Raw genomic sequence first — 19,337 nt, forward strand, 5'->3', positions numbered from 1 at the left:
AAAAAAAACAATTGGAAACTACAATAAAAATTGACCAGCAGTCAGAAGCCTCTATGCATTGTAAATTACACATTAGCTGATGTAAGAGTATCCATTGGTTACAGATTATTATTCTTTTGTATTCTTATTATATATTGTTCCTCAACAGGATAGGTAAAATTCAGAGATAAATTTCACTGTAGGGCTACATTATGTGTGCCCCATATTTTTTGTGTCACCATTTTAATATCACAAACTGTAGCGTCTCAAGAGACTTATAGAATTAGCTTTTAATAATGTTTGTTGTTAGTGCACAAAGTGATGTGACAGCTCAGACAATTCAATACTGCATTTTATTTGAACTATTTCAGAAATTGGAAAAAATACAGTTGTTTCAAATTGTTTTGTGTGTGGTGTTATAATTTAAAAAAAAATAATATTCAAAACATTTTAAGAATTAATTTGAGTAAGTTTTTTTCATTGTTATAAATAATTAGACTTCAAGGGACCCCATTTGAAATCCAGGCGACAGCACATGGGGTCACAACCCCAAGGTTGAAAAACACTGCATTACGTTATTATGTTTTTTGTGTGCAGGAGTAGAGGTACAGGCTTCAGGTGAAATGTCTGAAGGGGTTCAGGAAAGTTTGGGAACCACTGGGGTTTTTCTTTAATTTTGGTTCCAGGGCCGAACAGAAAGCAGCTTTATCTAAAGTATAGGCCCGACTTTTTTTAAATTTCCAAACATTTGCAATTTAATGTATATTAATTCTGTTGAGTTTTTTTTGGTATAAACTGCAGGGTTTTTAAAAAATAAAGAGGTTGTTTATAGACAATTGTAATTTGCAAGATCTGAGCCTCCTCATAGGCCCATGTGGAGTTGAATTGGATAATGAGATACGGAACTGAATTCTGTGATTATGTAAGACATAAATGAAGTTTCAGTTGTAATTTTTTTCTAGCCTTTCCATATCGGACGCTTTGGCTGGTTAATATTTGTCACGCAGAAATTGAGTTTGACACCCCTTCTTCATAATGGGTGCAGTAAAAGTTACATTTTTTAATTCAAATTTGTAATGAACGTAAGTACAGTAGTACCTCAGAAATAGGGTGAATATAAGATATTTCTTTCAGACACTTGTTAGCCACCACTGCTAACTACGTAGGTAGACCTTTAAAACTGTAGGACTGACTGTGTGGTTGAGAAAACATTTTGTAAACATCGTTAATGCATTTAAATAACTTTTAAACCATTGCATCAGCGTTAGTATATTAGTTTAAACGTTAAAACTTTATTGAAAAAATAGTGAGAATCCCGTGCACTGAACAGGGCGCACTTCCGGTGCAGCCGCCATCTTTAAAGGTGTCATGGCGCACAATCACCGCAGGAACGGTTTGAACTGTGTTTGTAACCCGGCTCCGAATCTGTCTGAGAACGAATTCACGGACACCGGCCCAGGGCGGGCCACGGTTCAATGCCCAGCTTCGGTCTACGGCCACTGGGTCCTGCTACAAGCCGTTGTCCCGGACCAGCATTTCCAAGCTCCCTACGACCGGCCAGCAGCGCTCTGCTGCGGCTACAAGTGCTCCATGTCCCCGCTGAGCTCCAGCCCCGGGATGGAGGCTAGAGCTGCAGGTGAATATTACTGGGAATTAAAACAATTTAAATAAAATAAAGTCAAATAGAGAATTAAAAGGATTAGTTGCTGATGACTTATTTAGTACAAAAAAGATTTACTAACTACATTTTCTTACAGACCACTAAGTGTCAGTAAAAAGATGAAGCAGTTCCCTGAACATCATAGGATTAATAAATAACATCAAAATATTTATAAAATGTAAAAGTTTCAGTACAAGGAAATTTCTACTTTCCTGTTTGGTTTTTCTAGTCAATGACACAAATATTAAAACTAAAGAACACAATGTGTTAACAACACAATAGAATTATATAAAATAGAACAAGAATTAAAATAAAATAAATATAAATATGGACAGAAGATTAGCAGGTATAGTTACAGATTTTTAATATGATTTAATTAAAAGAAACAGTGATTGTAAAGGGTGTGTTTGACATTTATTATATTTTTTAAATTATTATTTAAAAAGGGGGTGGGGGTGCAATTTGGTGCCTCTCCAGCAGATGGTGCCCGAGGCGGCCGCCTGGGTTGCCTGGCGGAAAAGCCGGCCCTGGGGTTTTGACATCATTTGGGGTTGCGAGACACTGGGAGGAGAGGTCGCCAGATGCCTTTAAGAAACTAAGAGTATTTTTTTTTTTTTTTTTACAATTTGAGCCCATTTTTGCTTTTTTTTTTTTTTTACCCTTTTTCTGCAACTACACCACACTTTACATATTTTAATCTATTTTCATCACTTTTTATTCACATATTTTTGGTCCTTTTAATGTATTTTTGCTACATTACTCCCATTTCTGATACTTCTACATCACATTTCAATGCCTTTTTCTGCACATTTTTTCCACTTTCCACATGATTGTTCTTCAATGTTCACGTCTGTGTTCAACCACCTTCAGCTACAGTGGGGGTTCCCACTATCTGGGACCATTACTTTGGGGGTCTCGGCCTGAACAGGTTGAGAACCGATGCTTTAAATGGAAATTAAATCAAGTTTCAATTCACATTGTAGTATTTAAATTTTATAGAACAGAATTCTTACCACCAAAAAATATACATTTATTTAACTTGAATGTAATGATGTCTTATTTAAAGCAAGGAGTCTGCCCTCTCCTGATTAGTCTGATTTAGTTTGTTCTCTGCAGACGTGACTCGGCTGTTGTACCTGGAGAGGTAAGAGGTGACGCCCTGCACAGAGTGACGCTCACACTGAGCACCAACAGACGGTCGCTGTTTGAATCCCTCAGGTCTGTGTTGGAGCTGGTGTCTGCTCATTGGTACCTGGAGCTGACCAACTCTAAACTGCTGGGCTGGTACCTGGCCCTGCCCCCGGGGGACAGGAGAATCATCCTGAGTAACACACACGCGCACGCACACGCACGCTAGGGCTGGGCAATGTGGACCAAAACTTATATATCAATATTTATTCTCAGAATGGCGATATACAATATAAATCTTGTTTATTTTTTATTTCATGTAAAGTCTGACCTGAAATATAAATCTGGGTTAAATTTGATTATCCAAATGCCACACAGACACATTTATGAACAAAAACAGCTGCACAATATGTAACACTTGAGTCTGTTTCTCCTCTAAGAGACAGCACGTGTGAGTGAGTTGTGTAGTGTGGTTTGTTTAGGTGAAGGTCTGAGTTAGGACACACTCAGAAATCCATCAAACTGTGCTTTCTATTTTGTTCTGAGAAGTAGAATAAGCAGCCACTCCTGAAACAAGTATTTTAAAATGGAATGGCATATATATATATATATATATATATATACTGTATATCGGCGATAACGTAATGTTTTTATATCCCCAAAATATAAAACTTGATATATCTTGAATCTGGATATATGCTCTGCTCTAACGTACGTGCGTCTTATCTGATATTTATTGTTTGTGATGTGATGATTTGAAAAAGTAATAATTAAAAAAAATGTAACTATAATTTTAAGCAGTTTTTTTTACTTTAGTAGACATTCTTGGTGGCCCCATTTTAATTCCAGGTGACCCCACATGTGGTCCTCACCCTAAGGTTAAAAATACTGCTCGAACTGCTCCTCCTCTGTGCTCCATGTCTGCATACAGTGGATGTTGCTGTACAGATAGACCTGATGCTGTTATTCTGATGTAATGTCTGTAGATGAAGGAGGATTCCTGGAGTTTCTGACCAGACATCCTGGTCTGGAGTTGTCTAACGGCCTGGTGTATGTGAAACGTACGCCTGCACCCGTGCACGAGCTCCACTGTGAGAACACTTGTTTATTTCAGTAATGATTAGAAACAACAACCTTAGCGAGTGGATCAGTGCTGCTCATATCCAATCAGCTGTCAGGGACTGTAACCACCTCTACCAATCATTAAAGGGCCGGTGCTTCCTGCTGTGGTCAGAGAAGGTTGGAGCGCTGTGAGCTCACCTCCACACAGTGTTCATCCTCACTGCAGAGGAGACGCCCCCCCCCAGTGGACGAGCCTTCAACAGACTCAGGTGGGAGCTTCAATCATGTGACTTTGTTTCATCAGATCATTGGACTCAGTAATAGTAATAAATGACATGGATGGAAGACAATTAGTTCATGTACAACAGACAGAACAGCAAAGGGAACAGTATTCCATCCATAAAGTCAGTAAAATGATGGTCCATTGTTCTATGAATCTGTGATAACCACATTTATTTATTCATCTGAATAATATCCACTGTTATCCAGGAACATTTATTATTATTATTATAGTCATCTTAAAGATGGAAATCCTGGTTTTAATCACTAATAAAATGGTTCAAAGTGACCAAAAATGGTGGAAAAGGAGGTGAAATGAGATTTTAAAAAGCACAGAAATTGGTTAAAAGTTGTAAATTAGAGTGGATAAAAACAGACTGAAAAAGTGGTAAAAAGGGTTCAAAGTGTGAATATTTTAACAATTAGTTCGAACTGGCAAATAATGGCATGATAAATGGTTAATGTGGTTAAATTGGCAAAAGTAACCATGAAATCTGATGAAAAGAGGTTAAAAGTGACAATAATAGGTCAACATATGTGACATTAGGTGTAAAAGTGGTGGAAAGGGTTTATAAGTGCTGAACATGTCTGGAAAGTGGAAAAAATGTGTAGAAAAGGCATTAAAATGTGATGTAGAAGTGTCAGAAATGGGAGAAATGTATCAAAAATAAATTAAAAGGAGCAAAAATATGGCAAGAAAAAGTGACAAATAGGTTAAAATATGGTGTTTGGTGTAATGAGTAGTGTGTTAGTATGAGTTGCACGTTAAGATGACAACATATTATTGGTCTTCTCTCTGTCTTAGGTGAGCAGTGATTGGCTGTCCTGGCAGACCCAGAGTGGAAGGACCACCCCTTCACAGACAGATGTGACGTTACCTTTGAGCGTCTCTGCAGACATGGAGCTGAAATGTTCTGCATCAAGGCAACGCCTCGTTCCCCAGTGAGCGCACACACACACACACACACACACAGGTTGTTACTACCTTTACTATAACAGGGAAATTAATCTAAATATCTTTTTAATGCTAAAACTCTCATTCTCAGAGCTGTTACTAACTTCTCTTTGCCCCGCCCCGTCTCTCTCAGACAGCACAGACGAGTGTGTGTCTGTGTGCGTTAGACAAAGTAAGTTTGGGGTAATGCTGAGAAGTCTTTTCTAGCATCGTCTACAGTGGGAAGTGTGTGTTCACCTGCTGCTGCTACACAACCTGTGAAGTCTGTCCAGGCTCCTGTCCCCAGAACCAGAGCTTTCCTTCCACCCAATACGTGTTCTTTTGTGTTTATTTTACTTCTCATTATTATGAACATTTGGGCTGTATGTATTTATATACTAGGGTGGCCATACGTCCGGTTTTACCCAGACATGTTCTCTTTCCACGTCTTGTCCCAGTATATTTTACAAATTATTGAAATTATCCAGGTTTCCCATGGACCCTGAATGCATGTCATGGAACATGTTAATATAATAGACTGTAACTCAGATAATATTTGTTCTATCTGATAAATTCCACCAGGTTATGGAGGTTATGAAGTTGCTCTTTAAAGCCAATATGGTTCATTACGCTATTTTTAGTCACATGTGACTGAATCATTAAAAATGTTGCTTTGTTTTGACAAAATCATCACACGAGGAAAATAGAAAGAGAGCTTCAGAGTCCAAATACTGGTGGATTTCATTTAAAAGTTTATATTTAATGATTATTTACTGTTATGTAAGCAAATAGTTTTTTGTTATAGTTTTATTTCTAGGAGGAGATTTTAAGGTTTATCTGAGATGTTTTATAAGAACAGATTATTATAATGTATAATAAAGGTGATTAACTTGAATCACCACTGATTTTCAGATTTGTTATAAACAGAGAACTCTTATGGACAATATGTGTATTATATTTATATTGATACATTTATTATATTTTGCTGTCACAAGGTAAGTTCAAGAAAACGTGGACTGCATTTTGAGTACGCCGAGGTCGGCCCAAGTGTCTCTTGATTGGAAATCAAAATATGGTCAACCTGGTGTATATTATTTGTTAGTATCATTACTGTCATAATCTTCCTTTTTGCTAATATTAATACTTTGGTTTTCTGAAATGTGAAGAGTGGGACTAGGATCAATAAACTACATTGGTTCATACCTGATCATATATTGATTCAGCAGAAAAAAGTGATTTTAGGTGGATTTACACTTTAAGTATCCTTGCTGTGTATTGTATTGTTTCTGCATTTATTTATTTTTTTTTAATTTAATTTAGCAACACAAGAAAAACTGCAATAAAAAGCTGAAAACATTTTCTATTAATAATAATAATAATAATAATAATAATATAATGATATGGATTTGTTCTATATTATGCATTATATAATACGTTAATATCTCAAACACCTATATTATTTGAAGTTCCGTTTTAGTTTTTTAATGCGACTTTTATAACGTTATTATTTATGAACAGTCAACTCACTGTGGTAACTCAACCATGGTAACCACGGTTACCGACGGCAGGTGAAGCACGTGATTTTTCTCTTTCGCTTCCATTCGTTTGCGTGCATCTGATTGGCTGATTGAACAGTCACGGTTCCGTCGAATAGGAAGTGAGCGGGACGAACGGTAAGTGCGATAATGTAGCTAGCTGCGCTAGCATTAGCATTAGCACGGTAGTGTTTGTTAATCTATCTAATTCACCAGTGTTTAACTCGTTTTAATGCTTTAACTAAGTAGCTACAGAAATAATCCCAAAGCCTGATGTAGCGATGGTTGGAAAGAGTTTAAAAATACAGTGAACGGGTTTCTTTCTAACCGCTACACCTAGCATTAATACACACCTTTATTAATTTATCTTTTAGGTATTCTATTTTTCATATATTCTATTCTGTTTTTCAGCTAAATGTATGCACTCTAAAATGTCTTAACTTGTTTAATTTACAGTTATGTTTAGCATTGTTATTAATATTAACAGTGACTATAGAATAACACTGTTATATATATATATATAATATCTAGAATAAAGTATTCAGATTTGTGCTCACTACTATGGCTAAAGTCATGGTCTTTTGACTAAAATGCAACTTAGTTTTAGTATTAATGTAGTTATCAGCACTATTTTAGTTCTTGTTGACGAAATTACATTTTAGTCGACTAAAATATACTTTATTAGAGTTGATGTATTTTTAAAAAAAAAAAAAAATTCTCATTGATCAACCTATTATTGGATGTTATTGATGTGATGAAATCATATTCTTGTTTTTGTTGGTTGACAAAAATATATATTTTGATTAGTCATAATCTAGTTTTTGTCACTTTAAAAAGATAGAGTTGATGGGAACAATTGACAAAAAATATTTAGTGGTTAAAATTAACAGCAAAATGACTAAACTTCTTTCTAATATTTGGGATAAAGGTAAAGAAAGACGACAAACTTGACAGTGTTGCAGTGAAATGTTATTTTGGAATATTTGATGTGCCTTAAAACTAAAGCTGTGATTATGTCAGTGTTTCAGCTCATAACGTTCATAAAGCTGTAATTCTCATGCCATAATTTCTCCTACATTGTTCTTTTTTTCTTTTCTTTGTTGTATTTTATATGTTTTGCACTGTTTTTATTCAGTTTTTAAGTGTCCTTTGGTGGCCCAAAAGGCGCTTTTAGATAAAATGACTTATTATATTGTGCACAGCTTGATGTTGACACTCTGATTGGCAGCGTTTCAACGAGTAAACGTGTTCGTAAAGAGACGCCCCTGATGGACACGCCCCTGATGGAGGGGCGACGTGACGTGAACGTTGATGGTGAAACCAGCCGAAACCTTGAAGCTCAGGCCAAAGGCTTCCGGGACGTTCCGGTGAATGACGGCAGCATCCTGGTGTATGTGACTGGAGACGACCTGATGAGAGAGCGCTCTCTGTCCCACGTTATCAGCCAGAAGTCGACGCCCCCCACCACCACAATCAGCACCCAGACCCCACCCACCACCATCAGCACCAAGACCCCACCCAGCACCATCAGCACCCAGACCCCACCCACCACCATCAGCACCAAGACCCCACCCACCACCATCAGCACCCAGACCCCACCCACCACCATCAGCACCAAGACCCCACCCAGCACCATCAGCACCCAGACCCCACCCACCACCATCAGCACCCAGACCCCACCCAGCACCAAGACCCCACCCAGCACCATCAGCACCAAGACCCCACCCAGCACCATCAGCACCCAGACCCCACCCAGCACCATCAGCACCCAGACCCCTAAACCGGAAACCGTGGACAAGCACTTCAACACGGTGGTCCTCAGTTCAGACCTGGACCACATCGCAGAGGTGAGAAATTAAACGAGTGATGGACAGATTCAGTTTTAGACCAAAACAATGGTTCAACTTCTCACTACTTGAAACTAAATGAATAACTAGGGGGTGGAGCTTCTTCCCAGTCTCAAAGACAAATTTATAGTTTGTGAAGTGTGAAAAACAAAGATTCATCTTCAAGGTTGGAAAAAAATATGAAACAGACAGAAAAGGAGATGCTTTTCATTTATTGCAGTTCTCACCTTTAATTAAGCAAGTTGTTTGTCAAATTGCCATCAGTAACGTTGAATATTACTATAGAAACAGGAAATGACCTCTGTTTTCCACATTTCAGGAATTTCTCAAACTCAGACGGTTGTTACTACAAAAGGAGAAGAACGCCAGGTAAATGTTGGTTAGACGATTATTTGTTTTTTGTATTCCTAGGGTTGGTTATTGTTTGGATTTTAACGATTCCGATTCTCAATTCTGATTCTTTGAGTTGTGCAGGTCGACAAGTCACATTTTTCACAGGAGAATTTATTCATTTGAAAAAGCCTTTACACAGGTTATTTTTATTAATTCACTTAGTTGATATAATTTAATTTGGTTGGTGTAATGTAACTAAAGTATTCAATTACAAAGGTCCCCAACTGCAACTGTAAAAGTGAAACTTTCTGAAATAAAACAACAAGTTGTCATCAGTGTAAAAAACATAGAGCTACAGGTAGATGTGAAACTAAATAAAACAAACTCAAACCCTGGAACAGTCATGTGACAAATCAATAAATAGTTCTAGTTGAGGATGATTATTATAATTCTGGCGACTACGTCCTGCACAACATAGTCGCTCATAGTTGAAAAATTTCAATTTTTTAAAGCGACTTCAAGCGACAACTCCGTCACTGTCTGTAGAGCCGAGGCAGTAGCCCCTCCCTCTGTGAGACAGCTGCAGCGGAGGGCTGTACTACACTTTCTCAATTTACCCAGAGGTCTGCAGCCAGGACCAGGACCTGTTGAATTTGCCAGGGCTAAGTTAAAGCTGGTAACTTTTTGAATACGCCTACATTCTGGGTAAACTCATCTTTTAGGAACTCCGTAAGTTGATGATTTAAACTGTAAAAGCTGTTTATCATACGGCCAGAGAAGAAGTGATCAGCGCTCTCTCTCCCATCAGCGGCAGACAGACACACACACGCATACACTCTGTTCCCACAGTCATCACGTCACCTTTAGACAAACTCGCGTAAACAGAGCATGCAGGGCGGAGTAATACAAACCACAGAAACAAACTAGTGCAGGCATTTAGGAACCAAAAAAAAAAAATCTTTGTGGTGCCCAACCCTATTCCTGATAATCGCCCTCATTTATTAAACGTTCATACGTGCGTTTGACCATTTCATCGTACGCTACGATCAGATCTGAGCTCATGTAGATGATCTGAGTGGATTAGTGGAGTAGCAGCAACATGAGACCGAAAATAATGATTAAACTGTGATTGGAGCATTAACGGACACATTCAGAACAGATCAGAGCCAAAATAATGGATTAATGTGTGTTTACAATATGAAAATGACAAGAAAACATCTTGTGTCGTGTAAACAGAAAGATGAGGAGAGCAGCGTTAAAAAGTTTTCTCTCTTTACCCTCAGAGAGCGTGCTGTGAGCGAGCAGCGTGCACAGCAGGCCGAGCTCAGTCTGCTGACTCTGCAGTTTGTCATGTGCAAACAGCACTGCTCTGGAAGCTTCTGCTCGTCTGCTGAGGAGCTCCAGCATCACCCGCAGTGAGCGCACGTCACTTCCTGTTCCATCAGGAACCACACACGCCTCACTTTGATCTACTGTGGGATAGGGCCGTACATTACCATGTCATACGAGTCACAATTTGCATGTCACTGTACAATATATCCTGATACTAAACAATATGATATACATCACGATATATTGTGATACCAATAATTACAAACTTCACCTTTACAAGTTTTTTTTTTTTTTTTAAACTTGCGAGAACAACTAAATGTAACTATCTGTAATTCAAGTACCAATATAAAAAAACAAGTGGTATGTTTATCAAAGTGTTAAATTATATTTTTCAAAAAAAGTTAAACTTTTGCTTTTACAACAGATTCTGATTCTGTGAAGTTCTTAAATTCTTTAATACAAAGTAACCACATATATCTATCAAAGTTCCCAGTATGTTTTATGTAAATAAGGCTAAAGCTGTGACTGCGAGTATACGTGCTATGCTAAAGTTAGCGACATTTTTTTGGTTAAAAACATGATTAAAAAAATTGATTTGGTCATTTTTTGGATTGATAAATATTGCAATATATCAGTTTCTGGTTTCAGGATTAGTTGACACTAGTTATCGACTGGTTTGTAGCTTGTTATTAGGCCGCTGTGATTAGAGCTTGAAAATAATATTAGTTTTAACTCATTACTTTATGTCACTGATATTCTGTAAAAACATTTTCTGGACAACCTCTAACTGTGTTCCAGTGGTGGTGACGGTACAGATGTGGAAAAGGTCCCATAACAACACTTTAAAGCAGATGTTTGGAGGAAACTTCATTTGATTGGATCTGTTGAATTGTGGCACTAGGTGTCAGTGAAGGCATCATCTCCTCTATGACTTTTACCTTCATTTTCATAAAACATACTGGGAACTTTGATAGATATGTGGTTACTTTGTATTAAAGACTTTAAGAACTTCACAGAATCAGAATCTGTTGTAGAAGCAAAAGTTAAACTTTTTTGAAAAATATAATTTGACAGGTAGATAAACATTGTTTTTCATATCATTATTTGAATTACAGTTACTTACATTTACTTTAGGTTTTAAACAAAAATGAAATGAATTGTATTTCACACCATTTTGTAAAGGTGAAGTCGTATTGTTTAGTATCAGGATATATCGAGATATATCGTATTGTGACATGCTAATTGCGTATCGTATCATCAGATATGCACACCCCTAGTCTAGACTAAAGTATAGAAACCACCTTCAACCCAGTCCATACTAATGGTTCTGAAACCAGAACCAAATCTATTAACCTGATTGTTTAGGTGTTTTGCTGCCCTCTGCTGGTCAGTGTGACACACTAGCATTATGGTACGTTCACACCAAACGCGCTTGGGACGTCAAAATTGTGCCTCACGCGCGTAGTTGGACGTTTGTGCTCATTGAATACAGACGCTTGTCACCAGTGTCGAAGATGCTCGGCATTAGGGCTGGGCGATATATCGAATATACTCGATATATCGCAGCTTGTAGTCTGTGCGGTGTTGAAAATGACCATACCGTTAAACTCGTGGACTTTTTTTTTTTTTTTTTTTTTTTAATATCTTAGTGGCATTATGCACAAAAGGTGCACTTAAATTTAGTGTTGTTTTGAAATGTCATCTTAATGACAACATGCACAAAAGGGCACTATTTGTTTTAAAATATTGTAGTGGCATTATGTACAAAAAGTGCACTTTAATTTTGTGTTTTGAAATGCCATGTGAGTTGCATCCTGCACTAATGTCTTGTTTTGAAATGTCTCTGTTACAATTTTGCACAGAACGTGCACTTTCTGTTGACAATTTTATGTTTGAGCCACTCACTGTTTAATAAATACAGTTATGTCAACTTTGACTTAGTTGTGATATCCCCTTTTTTGCATGAAAGTTTAAAATTGGCATATATTAATGCAGTATGATCAAGAATGTTTTAATGTAGACATATAGAATCATCATACTGGTGTGATTTTGTGCATCAAAGTGTTAATTCAAGGGTAATGCAAAATATCGAGATATATATCGTGTATCGTGACATGGCCTAAAAATATCGCGGTATTTATAAAAGGCCATATCGCCCAGCCCTACTCGGCATGTTGATGGGAGGGGCTTCTCTGTTGCCGATGGTATTCTTAGAATAGATGATATTGTGGCGATCAGTTACGTTAATAATTCACCCAGTGACTATGAAGTGGTGGAACATTATTGTGATGAGAAGGCGGTGTTTCCGGTCGGATGTATTTAGGTGTGATGTCAGAGGGTTATAGAGAAGTGTGGGTGAATGGAGAATAAAGCTTGGAGTTCCTTGCTGAACACGCCCCCTCCGTCTCCCGTTCATTGGCTCTACGTTATCCAGAGAGTGGCTTGGCTTGGCCCAAAAGTTCAACAATCCCAACTCCAGTGTCGGCCATGTTGGAGGTGCCAGACGCACGTCAAAAGCTCCGACCGCGCGAAAAGCTTCAAAACGCGCCGCACAGGAGGGGCAGGACCTCTGATGCTGCCTAGAAGCTCGTCCACCATATATTGTGAATGTAAACCTGCCACTTTTGATGCTTTCAACGCGTTTGGTGTGAACGCGCCATTACTGTAATCCAGGGATGGAGAACTCCAGTCCTTGAGGGCCTGATTCCTGAGACTTTTCGATGTGTCCTGCTCCAACACACCTGAATCAAATGAATGGCTGGTTAGCTACTTCTGCAGAGCTTGATAACAACACATTGCTTTCAACCAGGTGTATTGGAACAGAGACGCATCTAAAGTTCTCCACCCCTGGTGTAATTATTGCCAGGCCGTGTGTCGGACCTAAACCGTGTGTCCCTACAGGAATGAAGCCCCTCCTGCTGATGTGATGAAGGTTTTGCAGAGACTGGAGTCAGACTGGGAGAACATGAAGGAGCAGGTGTTGGCTGGGGTCCCTCTGGAGGGTCTCCAGCCTCTCTGTGTGGACTCTTTTGTTCCAGCTCAGGTACAATAAACAGTGTTAACATGGTGTTAAAGGTAAGGAGTGCGGGTACTTTGGGTTTGTGTTAAACAGTCTGTAGATTGATAAATGAAACCTGTTATTTTCCTATACTTCCCTTTTACATTTCATATTTCAAATCTATTTTAATTTATGTTTATCTTTTTAAAACTTTTTTTTAAATTTCATTCAAAATAAGTTATTCCGAATGAAATCATTTGAAAGTGTTCTGCTTTTTGTTTACATGGAAATAGTTATTCCTGAATTGAGGTTTACATGCAGGGCTTGAGACTGAGACCAAATGGTTGCATAGGTGAGTATTTTTTCAGTGTGTGCAAGTGAAAATTTTCTCGTCGCATCCGTGCGAGTGCGTATGGGTGGCCTTATTTTGGACGGAGCGGCTGAGCGTCACGTCCCACAGAGTGCACCTCTCTCTCTCTCGCTCTGCGCTGCAGGTGAGCAGACGGTGCACGCTCACGCAGAGTATAAACACCAATGAGCTCCTTTGGAGTGCGCGCGGTTCGTGAATGAAGTCAGGCATAACGAGTCGTTCACTGAGTGCACGCTCACATTGAGGGCAGCAGTAAAAAGGAAGAACATGCTTAAGCTAAAGCTAATCACAGATAATAACTGTGTTGTGTTTTCTGTCTGTAGATCATCACTGACACTCTGAGCAAAGCTTCTCTCAGGTATGTTTAGATTAAATAATCCATGATCGTGTTGGTGTCAATGAGTTGTTGGTGAAGCTGCTGTCGTGTGTCATCTTTTTAAAACTGAGGAGCTCCCAGAATCCTTCAGGAGAAGCTGATGGAAGCACAGACGTGAGCATAGACTCCTTCTCCTTCTGGTCTGTCCATCAGTCTGTGATGTCTGTGAATTTTTCCTCAGGAGGAGCAGAAGAAGAACCAGGAGGAACCGAGCAACCACGTAGAGCCAACCAACCAGGATCAGGACGGAAACATGAGTCAGTCCGTGTGTACGTCTGTTTGTCTGTCTGTCTGTCTGTCTGTCTGTCTGTCTGTCTGTCTGTCTGTCTGTTTGTTTATTGGATTCCCGTTAGCTTCCACCGTGGTGGTCGCTAATCTTCCTGGGGTTCATAATAAAAAGCAAGATTTTAGTACCTGTAAGAACAGAAAGAAATTAAGGACAATTAAAAACATACAGAAACATTATATGAAAAACATTTTCATTACACCAACAAATACATAATAAAATATGATTTTAAAGCATTTTTAAATATACATAAAGTTGACATGTCTTTTAGGTAATTTTTTCCATAAGTGAAGAGCTGTAAAAAATAGATATCTGTAAATAGTTGGTATCAGGACCATTAGTGACGAAGTTGGAGTTTGAAACGAGTAGAGTATTGTACGAGTGGATATGAAGGAATTATTTCATCTTTTCTAGAAATAATCTCGATTGTTAAAATAATCCTCTTTATTAATATTAGTAAATTATAATGCATTTTAGTTTTAATGATAAGGTTTATCAGTGATACTGGTTCCACTGACACGTTACAGAGACAGACTTTTATTAAAAACGTATTCTTAATTTATAACAAAGTCTGACAGGCTGTCAGTAACTGACAGACTGTCAGTTACTGACAGACATATAGAGCAGTGTTTCTTAAACTGTTTTAGCTCAAATACACTTTTCTCTTATTTCTGAAAGCTCCCCCTTATGTTCAACTACAACATTTTGCTCAGAATACAGTATTTAGGAGCAGCTTCAGTGACAGACTGCTGTCACTGTCCTGCTCCACTGACAGACTGAGGAAATCGTTCCTCCCCCACGCCATGCGGCTCTTTAACAACTCTGGGGGGGGGCGATAAAATCAACCATAGAACACTGGACTTAATGCTAATCACACCATGCACACTCTGTCACACACGCACTTTATCACACACACACATCTACTGTATCTTGCACACTGTCATCTGCACAACTGCACTTCAACTGGACTGGCACACACTATACTGTATTTCGATATTATACCATTATATTTTACCTTAGTACTTTCTTTGCACTGTTTTAAATTTTTTTCTTAATTTTTAAATTTTTAAATTTCTACATTGTACTTTCCCTGCATGCCCCTGTGTTCCCATACCTGTAAGCTGCTGGAACTGTGAATTTCTCTTGGAGATGAATAAAGTATCTATCTATCTATCTATCTATCTATCTATTTAGTTCCTCCTGAATAGATTTATTTCTATAGTATTGTTTCCTGTCGTCTCCCTCCTGATGTGGGACCAGCTCTGACCTTTATATTTTCACTTCATCTTTTAATCATCATTTATATCATAGTTTTGTGTATTTTGTTCTTTTTATTTTTCAGGATCTTTTTCTTATTTTTTGTGTGTTTTTGTGGTCATTTGTGTGTGTTGCTGGTATTATTTAAATTATTCTGTGTGTGTTTGTGGTGTCGTTTTGTATGTTTTTCTTGTTATATTTGTGTATTTTGTAGTGATGTTGTGTATTTCTCCCTCATTTAGTGTCTGTTATTTTGTGAGTTGCTGGTAATATTTAGAATTATCATTTTTTTTTCTTTAAAATAAATATTACGAAACCCCATATTTGTAATACTTTAATTTGTTAATTTCCCCCCTCTTTATGATGGCCCATGTAGTGCCATCACGTACCCCTAGGGGTACATGTACCCCCTTTTTCATAAACACTGGTATTGAGCACAGATCTGTTTATTTTGTTGTCACAATACTGATGGTGTGTGTGTGTGTGTGTGTGTGTGTGTGTGTGTGTGTGTGTGTGTGTGTGTGTGTGTGTGTGTGTGTGTGTGTGTGTGTGTGTGTGTGTGTGTGTGTGTGTGTGTGTGTGTGTGTGTGTGTGTGTGTGTGTGTGTGTGTGTGTGTGTGTGTGTGTGTGTCAGGCTGTGAGGATCTCAGTGTCTCTGAGGCCTGGTTTGATGCTGAGGAGTATCTCCAGCCTCCACAGCACACTGGGAGCAGAGATGGAGGATCATCTGACCTTCATCACCACTGATGGTTCCACAGGTGAGATGTTCACACACGTTCATGTTCTTACCTTTAGTGTAATACATAGATGAAGCCAGCAGGGGGCGGTACAGCTTCAACTCAACTAAGATTGGAGTCAAAAGTACTTTATTTATCCCAGGGGGAATTTACTTTCGTCCCAGAGGCTCAAGAAATATTACAAATAATAAATGCTAAACAAACAGAGACAAATAATGAAGTAAAAGACTATTAAACAAGGATTAAATACAAGTGCACACATTACTGTACAAAAAAATAAGATAAATAATAAAACTAAAATAAATAATGATGACAGTACAGAAATCCTGTATAACCAGTATACAGACTAACAGTTTATTAGAGCAGGGGTTTTCAACCTTTGTGTCAGGATCCCTTTTTGGGTCACGAGACACAGGGGGGGGTGTCACCATATGCCTTCAAGTAACTTCAACTTCAATAAAATTTGCTGAACAAATTGAGCCCATTTTTTCTTATTTTTCCCATTTTTCTACAACTTCACCAAACTCACCATATTTCAATATTTTAACGTGTTTCTATCACTTTTTCTTGTCATATTTTTGCTCCTTTTAATGTATTTTTGCTACTTTACTCCCATTTCTGACACTTCTACACCACATTTTTTCACTTTCCAGACATGTTCATCACTTATAAACCCTTTCCACCACTTTTACACCTAATGTCACACATATTGACCCATTATTGTCACTTTTAACCTCTCTTCACTATATTTCATGATGATTTTTTTTTTACCATTTTAACCACATTCACCATTTGTCATGTCCATTATTTGCCAGTTTAAACTAATTATGACACTACATCATGATCTTTTTCTATTCCTCCACACTTAGTGAGATGTTGTCCATGTTGTTCTCCGAGTGAAGTAACAGCCAGTTTTCTGTTGCTATAGTTACGAGTGTTGTTCCCAGTCTGAGGACAAAAGCTGACAGTGTTTTACATTCAGATCACGTTGGACAGAACTGAAACACTGTAAAACAGGGTTCCTGCACATCTTTAAAAAGTCTTTTTGATTTCTTCAAATAATTCATTAATCTAAAAATAAGGCCTTAATTCTCATTAAAATGTCTTAAACCAATGTTTCAAGTCTTAAATTTTACCACATTAGTATGATGATTGTAATTTGTCTCAATTTTCAAAATAAATGGTATCATTTGTTTTTTTTTGGTTTTTTTAAATGTATAAACAACATGGGAAAATGTAAATTTAATTAAAATTGCCTGTCCAAGAAAGATTTTTATTAATGGCTTTTATTATTTTTTTTATTATTATTATTGTTTTATAGATTCTGGCTATTTTTGTAGTCCTCTGGTGTTTTTGGAGTGATTTAGATTTTTTTAGTCTAGTTTTTTTTTTTGGTGTGTATTTTACTGTCATTTTGTGTTTATTTGGGGGGCCACCAGTTGTACGTCAGCACTAGACACTAGAAAATTTTACCCTAACTGGGGGTTTACACTGGATACGTCTCCGCTGTGCCACGGCACCGATCTGGTTTTGTCCTGCTGTCTGCACCCTATGATAGTGATTCTGCACCCTATGATAGTGATTCTGCACCCTATGATAGTGATTCTGCACCCTATGATAGTGATTCTGCACCCTATGATAGTGATTCTGCACCCTATGATAGTGATTCTGCACCCTATGATAGTGATTCTGCACCCTATGATCTTGATGTGGTGTTTTTCCCCTAATTGTGTTTACTGTGAAGTTGGTTTTAAATTTAATTTCAAATGGCAATAAAAAGTGTTGAATGTAATTTGACTAAAGCTGAAGGAACTCCGTAAAAGACTTTTTCAAAATGTATTGTGAAATTATTGTCAAACGATGAAATAAAAACCAACAGAAAAGCTCAATAGAAACCAATCAGTGGCAGCATTAAAACGTCACCAGTTGAAGTGATGCACCAACAGGTAAAGCACTTTCCCTCCGCCATGCTTCCACACAGTTTTTTTATATATATTTATATTTCATAAATATATATAAAGCTGAAATGATGCCTGTGGTTCTCGTCTCAGGTAGAGACGGATTCAATTGAAGATGAAGCTCCAGCGATGAAGATGATTCCTGATCAGGCCGTTGAGAGTTTTTCTTTTTTTAATCTATTGTTTCAGAGAAACAGACTCCTGTTGTTCATAGAGGAAGGAAAACGACACTGACGAGCCTTTTTTGTTTGTGGTTTGATTTTTTTATTTGCACGTTTTACTGCCTGACTATTAAAAAAAGCCTTTTTGTGTCTTTAAAATGAGCCTTTCATCTTTGTTTGATGGTTTTATGAGCAGTTCGTCCACATTCCTGCATTTATTCACAGTCCTTCATGTCAGTGGAGTTCAAAGGAGGCTTTCAACCACACACCTAGAGTTCTACCTTTAGCTCTGCAATCCTCACAATAAGTAAAGTTTGTATAATATAACAGTGTTTGAGTAAGTTTATACATTGAGAATTCACTATTTAAAGGCTTGGAAGCAATTTATATCCCTATTAATAACATACAGTAGTTCCAAATGTAGGGACACACCCATTTAAGTTTTTTTTTTATTAAATTTTTTTAATTAAAAATCTTGATGAAATCTTAATCCAATCTGGATAAACCTCGGTGGATTAAATGAGGAACCAACTCCACATAACAGATTAAGATTCTGTAATGAACTGAGATATTAATTTTTTGCCAGTGATAAGAGCAATTTTTAGATTTTTCAAACTGATCCTGAATCAGTTTATTGATCTGAATCCACTTCAGACTTTAACGGATTCTTCCATGGCCTAAAGTCTATCTTTGCTTCAAATTTTGTCAAAATCTGAAGTACTTGTGACGTAATCTTGCTGACAGACAAATAATCATAATAAGATTATAACTGGGGCTTTTGCATTTATTGTTCATATACTGTATGTTATGACATATATGAAATGTGTCCTCTGCATTGAACCGTCTCTGAGGAGCAGTTAGGACTTAAGGCTCATGCTCATCATCCCACAGTGATGCCTGTGAGTCAACAACCCTGGATCAACCTGTCACTGTGAATGTTCATGGACATAATATTTTCATTTAAATGTTCACGTGCACTACTCATCAATGCACTATTATTGTATTTTTATTTTATTTCGTTATTACTATTATTATCTTGTTATTCTATTTAGTTTGCACATATTAGTCTAACTACTCTTATATTTATGTTTCTTTTTTTAATTTT

At 37.6% G+C, this 19,337-nt stretch overlaps 1 protein-coding gene across 1 annotated transcript; it reads left to right on the plus strand.

Moving 5' to 3' along the window:
* The first annotated feature begins 1,347 nt into the window (after positions 1-1,347).
* LOC114455052 (RNA-binding protein 44-like) lies at positions 1,348-18,289 on the plus strand. Its single transcript, XM_028436059.1, has 15 exons — positions 1,348-1,615; positions 2,756-2,783; positions 2,858-2,964; positions 3,754-3,858; positions 3,977-4,098; positions 4,914-5,050; positions 7,806-8,424; positions 8,744-8,793; positions 10,041-10,172; positions 12,991-13,132; positions 13,781-13,815; positions 13,908-13,947; positions 14,015-14,102; positions 16,011-16,134; positions 18,165-18,289. The coding sequence occupies exons 1-14, from the start codon at positions 1,348-1,350 to the stop codon at positions 16,121-16,123; spliced, it is 1,986 nt and encodes a 661-aa protein (XP_028291860.1). The 3' UTR covers positions 16,124-16,134; positions 18,165-18,289.
* The last annotated feature ends 1,048 nt before the right edge of the window (positions 18,290-19,337 follow it).

The sequence above is a fragment of the Gouania willdenowi genome, chromosome 21 (assembly GCF_900634775.1).
Source record: "Gouania willdenowi chromosome 21, fGouWil2.1, whole genome shotgun sequence".
NCBI classification, from domain to species: Eukaryota; Metazoa; Chordata; class Actinopteri; order Blenniiformes; family Gobiesocidae; genus Gouania; species Gouania willdenowi.